This window comes from Penicillium griseofulvum (genome assembly GCF_001561935.1).
Source record: "Penicillium griseofulvum strain PG3 chromosome Unknown contig_80, whole genome shotgun sequence".
Classification (NCBI taxonomy): Eukaryota; Fungi; Ascomycota; class Eurotiomycetes; order Eurotiales; family Aspergillaceae; genus Penicillium; species Penicillium griseofulvum.
Window position 1 is genome coordinate 3,747,990 of NW_024467471.1, and position 13,452 is coordinate 3,761,441.

Below are 13,452 nucleotides of genomic sequence, written 5' to 3' on the forward strand. Positions count from 1 at the left end.
TTGTGATGAAAATACCGTTGGGAAAGCCCGAAATAATTGTTAGCTTCAGTCGGAGAGAAAAGGAGGTTCTTTTTTGATATAGTCAGGGAATGGCTAGCTGTAACATTACCTGCATATTGATAGTTCTAGATCATGTTTAAGAACTCTGAAACCTACTTGTACAAGTCAGTGTAACTGAGGACGGCAGTGAACATCAGCCTTCAGTCTGGAACCTCTTGGGTGTCATATGTAAAGGCTACACAAAACGCTGTGTCTAGATATGTCCCGATGAAGTGTTTGGTGTTTCATTGGCCTTTAAGTATATTGTTAAACTACCTATTGATGTCATTGTAGGATACCAGTCTTACTCCTCATCCGGTGTTAAATTGGACTAAGATCATTCTAGACAAGGAGTAAAGGGCCAAGCGATGTCTCACTCAAATCGTAGAAGTCACATCCCTGGATGCCAGAGGGAATGACACCGAAGGGTGACGCAGAAAACCTTGGAAGATAGGTCAACTGATAATTCAAATCATCCATACCAAAAGGTGTTCAGGAAACCAAAGTTGGTATGGAGAGTCCAGACAGGATCGGGAGCGGCCCGGGAGAAGGATCCGGAATGCCGGGAATGCCCTAAAGTACCAAGTTTCTGATCTATATGGGGATAAGCGTTCTCGGGAATCATCCGGGGACCCATTTGAAGAATGCTGATCCGTACGATCCGTTCGATCGGGTTGATGTCGATCATTTCTAACTTGGTTTTTATATTTCTTTCTTGGGGTCTCAGAATATAGTTGGCATAGCATTCCAGGTATCGGGAATGACGCTGTGGTGTTCCGTTAGAAGTACTCCGTACCCGATGGTTTGGTTCGGTATAGCATTCCTTATAGATATTTCTGGAACAGTAATTCCTTCCAAATTCCACATTCCTGAGATCTAAGACATTTGGATTGTATCAACCTAGGGTATGTGTGTAGGCATCAAGCATGACTGTAATTTTGTCGAGATTAAGAACCAGTCTACAATTCTAGACAGGGGTGTACAACGAGATTACAAGACAATTTCATCATTGTCATTCCTCTGGGTTGAATGCACCTAAGCTTTCATTCATGAACCTAAAAATCAATACATAACACTGACTGAAACAAAATACGCTGATCTCAAGCCCAAAACCTAGATGGATTCCTTCTCCGACTTCTTTTCCAACAATTCCAGGACCCGCAGCCAGGAGCGACGAGCCCGGGCAGCATGCTCCATCGGAACGGCCGGATTGTCTTCCCCGGTAGATCTTGAGAAGACTTCCATACTGACCCACCCAGTATAACCGAGACCGTTAATGCAGGCATCCGTCACCTCACCAATCGGAAGGTATCCGCCCCTATCCTCTTCATACGGAAACAGACGAGCATTCCGCGACCAGGCTAGCAGAGTAGGTAGACCTGGTACCCGAAGAAAGGGAGTGAGTGGGTCGACCCGCTCGCCGTCGGCAAGCTGGACCATCATCACTCGGTCCGGATCGATCTCCCGTACAAGCCGATGCATCGATTCCCGCAGATCTTCATCTGCGCTTAGGGGTTGTCGCCCTGTTGCGGAGGTGGGATCAGCCCAGACTCGCGCTGCTATGTTGAATGTATCAAGGCAGATGCCGAGATTGGGCCGATTGGCCCGTTTGATCAAATCCCAAGAGTCTTCCCAGGTGTTGATGTGCGTTCCCCATGCCAGGGCCTCATATGCGATGCGCACGGGGAATGCGACATCTGCGGCCTCGGCTAGGTCTGCCGCAAGACACTCTCGGTCGGAGGTGATCTCGGAGGCGTCGAGGAAAGATGATGGGATCAGGATGAAGAGCGAGTCGCCAAGAATCTTGCATAACTGCACCCAATGTTTGAGTTCATTGATGCGTTCCGCATGCCGTTCTCGATCAATCAGGCCTTCGTAGTGTCGGAAAGGCTGGAGAGCTACAACATGCAGATCACGCTCGGCGCATAGATCTCGGATAGCGTGTGCTGCGTCAATCTCATAGTCTCGGTCAGTGCGGGGTGCACTGTCGGACCTTTGAGCACGAAGGGTCTTGGCGAGCTCTGCCAGATCATCATGAAATAGTTCAAGGCCTTGTTGGCCATTGATGGCCGCAGCATCAAGTTTGGCGACGATAGGGTGTAGATTAGCAGCTCCTAGACTGACTGTTGCAATAGCTGGCTTCCATCGCAAGTCGAGTTCGGGCTGGGGGGTGGTTGAAAGTGAATGCATCGTTAAAATGTTTTTAGGGTTGATATGGAACTAACATCTGTTAATGCTCTCCTTCACACTCTTTATAGCAATGCTATAAATCACAATCTCACATCACCAGGAGATTTCTGTTTCCGTGCAGATCTTGTAATTCAATGATTTGTTTTTCTTTTTCTGTTTTTCTAAAAAAAAAAAAGAAAATTCCGATGTGGGTTGTCAATACAGAACAGAACGCACGCTCACAAATAGCCCGGATTTGAATCACACACCGTAGGGAAAGCATGTACCTCCTAGACTATCCCGATCAGGTCAGCTTCTCTCAAATGCGGCATATTAAGACGACGGGCCGAGAATGACTGAATAGTGGAGCATCTAGAAACGATATGCCCCGGGTTTCAGCTGTTTTCGGGGTAAGCTTACCTATATTGCATCCGTCTGTTGAAGGAATGGATTGAACACCGATGAAAACAAGGGTTCTTAATTTATTTGCCTTGTCCGATGTCACTCTGGGGGGGAACAAGGACTATAAGATGCAATCGAGATCCATCCAAATAGTTCACTCATCCTAGCTTGTGAAACTCGAAGCCTCACAAATTTACATTGAACATCGGTGCTTATTTCTGTTGAGCAGCCAGAATGACGATTACTACACCCTTTCACTGTTTGGTTAATCGACTCGGCCAAATGGCCTTGAAGGAAGCTTCAGATCCATCTCCGCAAGCCCACTTCGAGTTATTGCGAATGATCGACCAGCTGAGGTCTGCAGTGGAAACGCCGACAGAAACCGTGCTTCGTCTGATCTACCAGGTATGGGGTTCCACAAACCATAATCGAGTTCATATTCTGACCGGGCTCTAGCCTCCTCAAAATGCTGCGTTGCGAGTTGTTATCGATTTGGGTATTTTCCCCATGCTTGTGGAGAAGCGCCACAGAGGAACGGGGCTCTCAGCCGCTCAGCTAGCCAACTACACGGGCGCCGAAGAAGATCTAATTGGTACCTTTTCCTGTGGAGACAATAGTTCGTCACACATTGTGAATCACACTAATTCCGTAAATTAGTACGACTAATGCGCGTTATGGCTTCTCTTGGGCTGTGCGTCACACCGACCCCCGAGCTTTATGTTGCCAATGAGAAGACCGTGGCACTGACTCAGCCGATTGGGAGGGACGGAATCCCATGCATGTATGTTGGTGATGTGGCTTGGACCCTTGCATATCTTCCTGTCATCACTCACTGACCATTCGTTTAGTTATGATCTTACTTTTCCAACATTGAGCAAACTGCCAGAGTACCTGCAGGCCCATAATTATGCCAATCCCCAGGATTATACTCAGTCGCCTATGCAATGGGCGGTTGGACAGAGTCAGTTTGAGTGGCTTTCGAGTCATCCGGAACAGCAGGAGCTTTTTAACTCGTACATGGCCAGCCGTCGTGAGGGTAAGCCGATGTGGTACGATATATACCCTGTCGAGCGACTGTTCGGCCATTCCGTGCCATACAAAGATACTGTCTTCTTGGTAGACATTGGCGGTAACCAAGGACATGATTTGGGCAAATTCCGCCGAGAATATGGTCATCTGCCAGGCAGAATGGTGCTGCAGGATTTACCCAGTGTTGTTGAGGGCGTCGATGGTGAGAGCGCAGGAATCGAGGTGATGGGATATAATTTCATGGATTCTCAACCCGTCAAAGGCGCCCGTGTATACTACTTCCGTTCCATCTTCCATGACTGGGATGACGAAATCAGTCAGAAGATCCTTCAGAATACGGTATCAGCGATGGCGCCGGACTACTCTCGGATTCTCATTGTGGATTTCGTCCTCCCAGATACCGATGCTCCCCTAATGCAGGCTTCACTGGATATTCAGATGATGAGTATTGGAGCTGGTGTCGAACGGTCAGAACAACAGTGGAGAGATCTCTTGCATAGTGCTGGTTTGGAGATCACGGGCATCTGGAACCAGAGCCCGGCGATGGAATCGGTGATTGAAGCAGTTCCGATGTTGAAATAGAACAGATAGTGAAATTTGAAGTTTAAGCAGGTTGGGTATTTGCATTTCAGTGGACGATAAGATAGAGCGTTTGAGTAGAGAAAAGAGAGCAGATACATACAAGGAGAAGTGTAAAGAGTAAAAGAAGTCTAATTATTGATGTTTTTTTATAGAAGAAAATGGCCCAGCAAGGCTTAACGACTCAAGTAGGTGGCACCTGAACGGGCGGCATCGTCAACAACAACTGTTCCTTTGAAATACAATCTGTGTGACTCCAGTTGCTTCTCAAATGTGGCCTTGTATCTTTCATTTTTCATCAGTCCTCCTGCCAACACCAACACAGAGGCCTCGGATGGCTGGTACCCAGCAGCTTGAGGCTTCACCAAGCGACCAAGAGTCTCGCCCACGAGCAAAGCTACCTGAGAGCTCACGATAGCCGCTGCGGTCTCATTTTTGTTCACCAAGTCGAGCACAACCGGCGCAATACTGGCAATGCGTGACTTCACACCCTGAGAATGGTTCTGGGCCAGAATATTGTTCAACATGTCGATACTGGCTGTCTCAGATACCTGGCACCCCAGTTTCTCTGCGACAGCCTTAGAAAGTTCATCCCCTCCAGTCTTATCAAGCCCCAAGGTGATATCCTCGAAGACTCCGAGTGTGTGTTGAATGGCTTTCATGCCGATTGTGTAGCCACCGCCCTGATCGCCGAGCATATGACCCCAGCCTCCGGACCGGGCAGCACGAGCGTATCTTTGTTGATCATCGGCCCATTTGTATCTCATTGCAACACTCCCTGTTCCTGCAATTACCACCAGGACGGACGGTGTACCGAGTGATTGTGGAACACCAGCGGTCAATAGGTCTACGTCATTGGTTAACTGGAGGTCCTTTTCTTGAGTGATGCCGAAAGCTTGTCTCAGCTTAGGTGCTAGCACTCCCTCCAGGCCAGCTCGGTCAATACCAGCCAGTCCAACCCACACAGAGCTAAAGGATGTTTGAAGGAGTTCCTTCCACGGAGCCTCTGTGCGTTCTATGTCGCTTGACATGGCGTCTTTAAGAGCAGCCTTTGCGGCATCAAGTAGTGTGGAGATAACTCCGTCTATATCTCCAATGCTGTCGGTTCTGGAGAAAGTTAGCTTCACAGTACCACAGGATAAAACCAGAGAAGATATCATACAGATTGCAGGGGCCTGCAGAACCCTGGCCCACGACATTAGCTTCATCCGCCACAACAGCAGCGCACTTTGTACCACCGCCATCAATACACAAGGCAAACTTTTTAGTGGGGGTACTTGTGGGCTTGGGTTCGATGGGCTCAGAGATGGCAGCCAGCGCGTTGGCCAAAACTCCAGCTGCAGCGTCAAAGTATCCCCGACAAGTCTCAACTGACTCCCCGGTCTCTGAAACCAAGATAGCCAGCTTGACACTGCCATTGCATTGTGCAAGGACAGCATCCAGTTCAGCGTCAGGCGCGGACTGGCACTTTGGACTCAACCTCCGCAGAATATTGCGGGATCTTTGCTCGAGTTTCAAATTTGACGCCACGAGATCAACCATCTTGGAAGAGCATTAGCTGGAGCACAACAGTTGGGGGATATTACAACATACCATATTTCCGTAAGTCTTTCCTGTGCGAATCATGGTACCAGTACTTAGCATATTCAACACCAACTTGGTGGCAGTACCGGCCTTGAGACGGGTGCTACCAGTGACCACTTCGGGCCCAGACACAGGTGAAATAAGGAAGTCCGCATCGCCTGAAAGCCCAATCGCCGAAGGTACTGTACAGACAACTGCGATGGTCACACATCCGAGACGCTTAGCGAAAGCAAGACATCCCATCACATATGGCGTGCGCCCGGAGCTTGCAATTCCAATGATACTATCAAGCTCTGGGTTCAGGTTCAGAGATTTCATCTCATCTGCGCCTGCTTTTTCATTATCCTCGGCTCCCTCCTGGGCCGATCGAATTGCGGCATCTCCACCAGCAATCAGACCAACGAACTGCCCACGAGGGGCATTGAATGTGGGAGGAATTTCTGATGCATCCAAGATTCCAAGTCTAAAATTTGTTTTTAATATTTGTTTTCAAAATAGGGGAACATAATTCACGTGACTCACCTTCCACTGGTGCCAGCACCGACATAAATGACCCGGCCGCCTTGTCGAACTCGCGGGGTCAATGCGTCAATTGCTCCCGCAATAACGGGCAGACAAGGAACAACACTCTCAGGGACTTTTTGATCATCGGAATTGATCACAGTACACATTTCAAGTGTCGACATGCGATCAATATTCACGGTTCGGGGATTAACCCCCTCCGTTTGGAGTTGAGATAGACTCCCAAGATCCATTATGCAGGGTGTTTTGGGGTGATAACTTAGAAGACAACAAGCCTGACGCCGTTTCTTGTCAAAACTTGATTAATTTCGCACGAATCACGATCAGACTTATGCGGACAAGGGTGATAAGGGGGCTTTTTAGATGATTGGGGGCGCGAGGCTGGACCCATTTCTATTTGGCGCTATACAAGCCGAGTGCCTATTATCGCCCCATTTCCCGAGGACGATGCCGATGCGGGATACTGACGGAATTCTCGTACGTAAGGTTAAGGCAGCCCTTGGCTTTCTAGAAACACCTCAAATGGGGAGCGTTACAAAGTAGAGTAGCAACGAAGGATCTTAACGCCATAGGATTGGTCCGGCTCGTAAGCGACCGGAGTGGGTATCTCACTGCTTCTCCAGACTTTTCCCAACAAGGAGGTTGATGTGGAGGATAGTGGATTATTCTCCGGTATTGGTCGGCCGAGAAAAAGTAAGGTCGTGTGATGAAGGAGTTGCACTATACAATGCAATCTAAATCGCATGGCTTTTCTCCACCTTCACTACTACATCAGGCGAAATACCCAACAGATATCTCCGGTGATATCGCTAATCCCTGTTTCGCTTCTCCCATGCAACCTTAGCCCCTTATCGCGTGGGGCCCCAGACTCGATAAGATGGCCCACACAGGTGCAGTAGTCCGATACAGGAAGGGGAAAGGATTGTTGGAGTCTCTAACATAAGACCCCGGTTATTCCCCCCCCCGGACTTTTGGTACCATACGTACAACATGTCGAATCAAGTCGAAGAAGGGCAATTCGCCGGCTTTGAGCAAAATGAAAACCGCTCAACATTATACAAGATCTGGACCCATTCTTGGTTCCAGATCATCTTGATGAGTTTCATCTGCTTCTGCTGTCCGGGAGTAAGTTTTACATGGTTATTGTCAAATACATGTGGGCTAACAATGGCATTAGATGTACAATGCCCTCAGTGGTCTTGGAGGTTCCGGTCAAGTTGATCAGACCATCGCTGCAAATGCCAGTGTAGCTCTTCTGGCATGTACTGCAGGAACTGCACTTTTCCTTGTCGGCCCTATCTTCGATCGTGTTGGACCCAGAGTTTGTCTCTTGCTTGGAGGATGGACATACGCCTTGTATTCTGGCAGTCTTCTGTGTTTCAACGGTATGGTCAAGCTGTCAACCCACATTGTGTTATACACACAGCTAACAGAACTCGAACAGCAACCGCTAACGGTGGATTCGTCATTGCCTCCGGTGCCATTCTCGGTGTGGGCGCGTCTTTCTTGTGGGTGGCACAGGGCGCTATCATGACGACCTATGTGCCCGAGTCACAGAAGGGTCGCGCAATCGCTGCCTTCTGGATCATCTTCAATCTCGGCGGTGGCGTTGGATCTCTCGCTAGTTTCGGCCTCAACTTCAAGTCGAAGACCGGCACTGTCAGCGATGCAACATACATTGCCTTGCTTGTCATCATGGCCATCGGATGGCTGCTTGGAGCGCTCATTTGCCCGCCCTCGTATGTTAGAGTTGCCCAGTTGCAGGTCACACCGGAGAGCGAAAAGAACTTCCGCCAGATTGTCCGCCACTCTGTGAAGGTCATTTGCAACTGGCGGGTGTTGTGCATGCTGCCCCTCTTCTTCTCGGCCAACGTGTTCTACTCCTACCAGCAGAATGCTGTTAACGGTATGAACTTCAACATCCGGACGCGTTCCCTGAACGGTGCGCTTTACTGGATTGCGCAGATGCTGGGTGGTCTCATCATGGGTCTCATTCTCGACATCCCCGGCGTCAGTCGACCCAACCGCGCTCGCATCGCTTGGGCATTCTTGTTTGTCACTGGAATGGTCATCTGGGGTGGTGGTTATAAGTTCCAGGTGTGGTCTGATGAACGTTTGGAGCACGGCCTAAAGCAGGATATCGATTACACCGATTCTGATATCTCAGTGGGCCCGATGTTCCTCTACATCTTCTATGGTTGCTATGATGCGTTGTGGCAATCATTCTGCTACTGGCTCGTGGGTGCTCAGTCCAACTCCCCCGCCACAGCAGCCGTTCTGGTCGGAGCGTACAAGACCTTCCAGAGCACTGGTGGTGCGATGGCGTGGCGCATCAATGCCATGGAAAAGCCCGCAATGACCCAATTCGCTATGAACTGGGGACTTTGCATGGGCTCGTTGGTTATCGCGATCCCAACCGTCCTGGCTATCACTATGACCAGTGATACGCAAACACCAGCTGTGGATGAGAAGGAATACCCAGAGACGGAGAAACACCCAGAGGCGGAGGAAGCCCGGGAAGTGAAGACCTAATTTTTTGTATATCAACCTTGGTTAAGGGAAAGGGCAAATCCTTGCTGTCGAAATATACACTTAGGTAGCAGTGTATATCAGATTTTCCGCAGTCGCGAGTTTCCCGTTAGGGAATACCGCCGCTTTATGCTCGAGGTCCTGTATTTAATAGCATAGGGGGATGACTCAGTGACCACATAATTGTACGTATAAGTGGACTTTTGATCAAGCATTAAGCTTAGTGTTGTATTTACATTGTGGCTGATTTGAAAAAAATACAAATAAAAATAAGGGGGCTCCAGAGCTATCCCGGACTCCCGAACTCCCCGAGTACGTATCCGAGTTTATCTGCCAAGATCGTCCTCCACCTACAAGCTTACCCCAACCAACGCATCATGGCAGCCAGGCTTTCCCGAAGCCTGCTACAGGTCAATCGTCATGCTTTCAGGTTATCGTCCCGCACGATCCCTCGCATTACGAGCCTTAGTGCCCGTACTGGCTTGGTGACACATCGCCATACCCGTAACGTCGCGCCGTGGACATGCCGCGTAAAACCGGCCAACACCACGCGACTTTCCCATACAGCTTCTGGCTCATCAGAACCAGAGGTTGGCATTCTCGACGCCACCAGTTACAAGGGATCAAGCATCACGGAGAAACATTGGAAGGGCCATGACGTAGGAGCTGGTATGATCCTACTTGTCAATGTGTGATTGTGGCCTCGTTAACCAGACTAGTGGACGCCTTGATTGAACCGCAAGCTGTCTTGCATTTCGTCGAATTCATCACGTCCGGCGTCCTGCCGAACGGGAAGAAGACCGATTTACCTTTGCTCAATGCAGATGAATTCGCACTGTTTATGGCCCCGAGTTCACAGTGGGCGCCTCCTCCTTTCAACACCGCCGATCTCCCAATTGTGCAAAAGGCAATCCAGCGAATCACCGGCCCAGAGGATTTGAGTGGATTGTGCCGAGTTGGACATAATATTCACTTCCTCAAACGGCGCCTGTGGGGAGGCCTTGCCCCCGTGCCCGCGTCGCGATGGCGCGAAAAGGATCTCAACAACCCCGAACATTTCGCGATCGCCTATGAATACCTTACCTCCGTGATTGCCGTCTTTGAGTATCTCAATATTCCTCAGATCCGGAATAACATGCGTGACACCTTCAACAAGATATCTAGTGACTTTGGAGAAATGCAGGACGCGTTGAATGCCCGGCGCAAGACCCGAGGTCTTTCAGCCGAACTCGACCTTACTGCGCTTTGGGAACAATTCATTCGCGCACAGTACGACGTCATGACTAGCACCGCCCATTCCTGGGTCCTGACCCACGTCGCCGAATTGCGTGAGCGGACATTGGACAGCTTCACTGCGATCCAGGTGCAGGAAGGAAAAACCCCAGAGATGGAAGATTTCACACGGCGGTGGACTGACCTTATTAATGTCACTTCTATGGCAGATTTCGACATTTGGATGTTCATGGACGGGTACAAAGGCTACAATGCCCCCTCTGAAATCGTCGCTGGGCTACACAATCCTGACCTAAAAAACCAAGACATGAGATCAGGGTTTTCCAAGCTCCTGATGGGCCGACTCACAAAATGTATAGAGGCTCAGAACGAGGCTGCAAAGGTTGAAGGTCCAAGCGCAACAGAGGGTGACGCGGCTCGCCGCGAGCGCGTTTCCATTAGCACAGTAGTACAAGATGAACTGCGTGAAAAAATACGCGGCCAAACACCATCGCCGCAACCACCTGCCCAGCCCTGGATCCAGCAACTCCTTCGGGCGCAGGAGGCAACCCAGAGCTTGGACCCGTCGGAAAGACAAGACTATGGCTTCGGATTGGCAATCTATCGCGCAGCGCACAACGTCCCCGATGAGAAGTGGGAAGAGCTACAGCGGAACGTGGAAGCTCACTTCTCGACATGGAGTGAGGGCGTCCAGCGCGCTGACGAGCTGAAACCACTGCTCAAACTGCATTGGCTCGACGGCAAGGAACTAGGCTTCGACGCAAGCAACCCCGTCGAATCAGCAAGGAAGTTCGTGGGCCTCAAATTCTCCATTTCAAGATTCACATGAACCAGGGACTAATGCTTCTCATAGACACTACCAACATATCCGGTCCTCGGATGAGTGGGCCCATAAAGTAGCACCATCTGTTTTCCTTCTAATCGATCACATGGGCGTGGGCTCCTATACCGAAGACTTGTTTACTACCTCCTACGCAAAGGACACAGGCCTCCTCAAAGGCGACTTCCAAGGCCAAGTGCTAGCCGTCGATCCAGACTTTGATGGGAGTGCCGATGCAAGCGAAAGTGCAGATACGGCCAAGGAAGGATCCCAGGAGGAAACCCCAACATACCAGGGCCGGATGCGCATTCTAGGTAACCTCGTCTGGAGTGAGCTCTATCCTATGCTCATGCTACAATCTGTTGGACTTCAGCATCTCTGGCTGGAGGCACGGGAACATCCGTTGAAGGTATATACAGGGCCGACAGTGCCTAGTCAAGTTGAACCATGGAAAAAACGGAATGCCATCAAGACCCATATGATGGATAGCTTTGTGGAGTATCTCCAAAAGAAGGACCCTAACCTAGCTGGAAAGGTTGAGGGGATGAGGAAGGAAGGCACCCTTTGATTTAAGGAACCATTCTTTGTATAACATATCAATCGAGTCTAAAGTCGTGATTACACGCACTGCGCTCAAATCACTCAGTGAGCAAAAAGCGGTAGGTGAGCACTAAAGCGAAAAGCCATGTCGCGTGGCCTAAAATCCGGTGTATATGTAAAGTAAAAGGAGAGCTCCTTGAAGTTTGACACTGTAGATCAGCATGTTCCGATTGAGCCAAAATTCGATTGCTCGTAGACCAGGATTAGGGATATATGATTCGGAATATGTACACGGCATGTCCCAACCGAAAATTTAGGATTTTTGTATGCCGACAAATTCCGTCTCCGGGTGGTTGAAAGGTCCTCCACTCTACCTTACCGGATGCACTTCTTTAGCACGGCAGTTTCCAGCAGCAACTTGGTATACTGACGGTGTGCCCAAGCCATTTTTTCATCCATGGGAGCACCTTCCGCCTTTCCAAGACCCTGGTAGAAGCAGCTCTTCAGACTGAATTCGGCCACGCCTTGAGCCGGCTTGACCACAGCAGCAATTTCGAAGAGGCCATCAGAGGGACGCACGTCACGGATACGTGGGGAGTCGCCGCAGCGAATGAGAATCCGGTCTTCGGTCTTCTCAACGACTTCAAAGTGATCGGTGACGATGGTTCCCACTTCGTATTTGTTTGAGAGGAGATCCGATCGGTCCCAGAGGTGGTCGGCAGTCTCGGGGCCACGGTACTTCCGTTCAAGAATGGCTCGCTGGGGAATGTATCCTGGAGAGAAAATATACATGTTAGAGTCTGTTTCATTGCGACAAAGCTTCCCAAGTGTAGGACTCACCCATGCCACCCCAGACACCGGCACAGAAGGCTTCCACCAACTTGCCCTTCTCCTCGATCAGTGAGGGTTGGATCTTGTCTAGGGGAATTCTGCGGACGCAGACATCATGAAGAGTTGGGTTGCGGCTCGGATTGAACTTTTGGAAAAAGGCCGATTGAAAGATGGGATCGGAGCTGTCCATGGCCTCGAAGATGTCATTGCGCGTGGCGCCCCAGAAGACACCGACCGAGGCAATACTGCCTGCGATGGTGGTCTTGGCCAATTTGCTGAAAATACCCATGACTGAGGAGAGGAAGAGTTGGAGGTGAGAAGCAAGAAGCAAGAGGGGAGGAGCTCTCGGGTACCTCGGGGAAAGCTCCGACTGCCAAGACCAAGGCCTTAAACCATTTTCATCAACTATATCTCATTGTATACTTTGAAATGTAGTGGCCAGTAATTAGACTGAAGGGAAATATTTCTAGAAATATTAGCTTGATTCTAACAGTAGTGGGAAGAATAAGTGAAGATATCACTCTGGAATTGTCGGCAACACAATATATATACACGATCTTGCATCAGATTAAGAATTATCATCCAATTCATGTCTCTATTTATTTTTCTTTCCTCTCCTCTCACATCGAATGTTCAGATCGCCGACCATCCGGTTCATCTTTCTTCCTTTTCCTCGCTTCTCCTACTATCGAAACACCGACCCATGGAGCTCATGGAGGAGGTCAACCCCTCCTCGGCTACCATGGAAAATGAGAACTGCATTAACACAATTACGCACCTGCGCCGCCCTTCTTTAAGCTTGCCAACTTGGATACCCTACCTCCTCCCCACAGGGAACCGATGAGTCTGCCCCTGGTGCATGGGCCGTGTGAACACTCTGACATGTATCACTGATCGAGACGACCTCCTTGTTACATGGTGCTTCTCGAGTTTCTTCAAACTATGGAACCTTAGCAGGAGCCTGTCCTCCAGTGGGACAACATTTGGGACGCTGATAACTGTCTAGTGTTGCGAATCTAGAAGGCGTCTATATCGGTACTATATTTGATGTTCCACGGATAAAGAATAGCCAACCCATTTTAGGCGAAAGTTTATGATTGTCTATAACTTTGGGATGGGACAGTTAAAACATGCTGGGTCCCGTATGCCCCGTATGCCGAATCTTGGGGCTTCCC

The 13,452-nt window shown here is 49.6% G+C and overlaps 6 protein-coding genes across 6 annotated transcripts; 3 read left to right on the top strand and 3 right to left on the bottom strand.

Annotated features, from left to right (window-relative positions):
• Window positions 1-1,152: 1,152 nt before the first annotated feature.
• PGRI_023470 (uncharacterized protein) lies at window positions 1,153-2,229 on the bottom strand (the record flags this gene model as incomplete). Its single annotated transcript, XM_040790060.1, has 1 exon — window positions 1,153-2,229. The coding sequence occupies one exon, from the start codon at window positions 2,227-2,229 to the stop codon at window positions 1,153-1,155; it is 1,077 nt and encodes a 358-aa protein (XP_040647013.1).
• Window positions 2,230-2,892: 663 nt separating this feature from the next.
• Window positions 2,893-4,221, top strand: PGRI_023480 (Winged helix-turn-helix transcription repressor DNA-binding; the record flags this gene model as incomplete). The annotated part of the gene is made up of 4 exons (XM_040790061.1): window positions 2,893-3,015; window positions 3,067-3,202; window positions 3,268-3,391; window positions 3,459-4,221. The coding sequence occupies 4 exons, from the start codon at window positions 2,893-2,895 to the stop codon at window positions 4,219-4,221; spliced, it is 1,146 nt and encodes a 381-aa protein (XP_040647014.1).
• Window positions 4,222-4,394: 173 nt separating this feature from the next.
• Window positions 4,395-6,488, bottom strand: PGRI_023490 (putative glucokinase regulator family protein; the record flags this gene model as incomplete). Its single annotated transcript, XM_040790062.1, has 4 exons — window positions 4,395-5,325; window positions 5,381-5,760; window positions 5,812-6,265; window positions 6,325-6,488. The coding sequence occupies 4 exons, from the start codon at window positions 6,486-6,488 to the stop codon at window positions 4,395-4,397; spliced, it is 1,929 nt and encodes a 642-aa protein (XP_040647015.1).
• Window positions 6,489-7,314: 826 nt separating this feature from the next.
• On the top strand, window positions 7,315-8,856 carry PGRI_023500 (putative MFS transporter; the record flags this gene model as incomplete). Its single annotated transcript, XM_040790063.1, has 3 exons — window positions 7,315-7,449; window positions 7,502-7,709; window positions 7,769-8,856. The coding sequence occupies 3 exons, from the start codon at window positions 7,315-7,317 to the stop codon at window positions 8,854-8,856; spliced, it is 1,431 nt and encodes a 476-aa protein (XP_040647016.1).
• Window positions 8,857-9,230: 374 nt separating this feature from the next.
• PGRI_023510 (uncharacterized protein) lies at window positions 9,231-11,474 on the top strand (the record flags this gene model as incomplete). Its single annotated transcript, XM_040790064.1, has 3 exons — window positions 9,231-9,522; window positions 9,573-10,875; window positions 10,940-11,474. The coding sequence occupies 3 exons, from the start codon at window positions 9,231-9,233 to the stop codon at window positions 11,472-11,474; spliced, it is 2,130 nt and encodes a 709-aa protein (XP_040647017.1).
• Window positions 11,475-11,821: 347 nt separating this feature from the next.
• On the bottom strand, window positions 11,822-12,566 carry PGRI_023520 (uncharacterized protein; the record flags this gene model as incomplete). The annotated part of the gene is made up of 2 exons (XM_040790065.1): window positions 11,822-12,219; window positions 12,287-12,566. 2 exons carry the CDS (start codon window positions 12,564-12,566, stop codon window positions 11,822-11,824), a joined length of 678 nt encoding a protein of 225 aa, XP_040647018.1.
• Window positions 12,567-13,452: the final 886 nt, after the last annotated feature.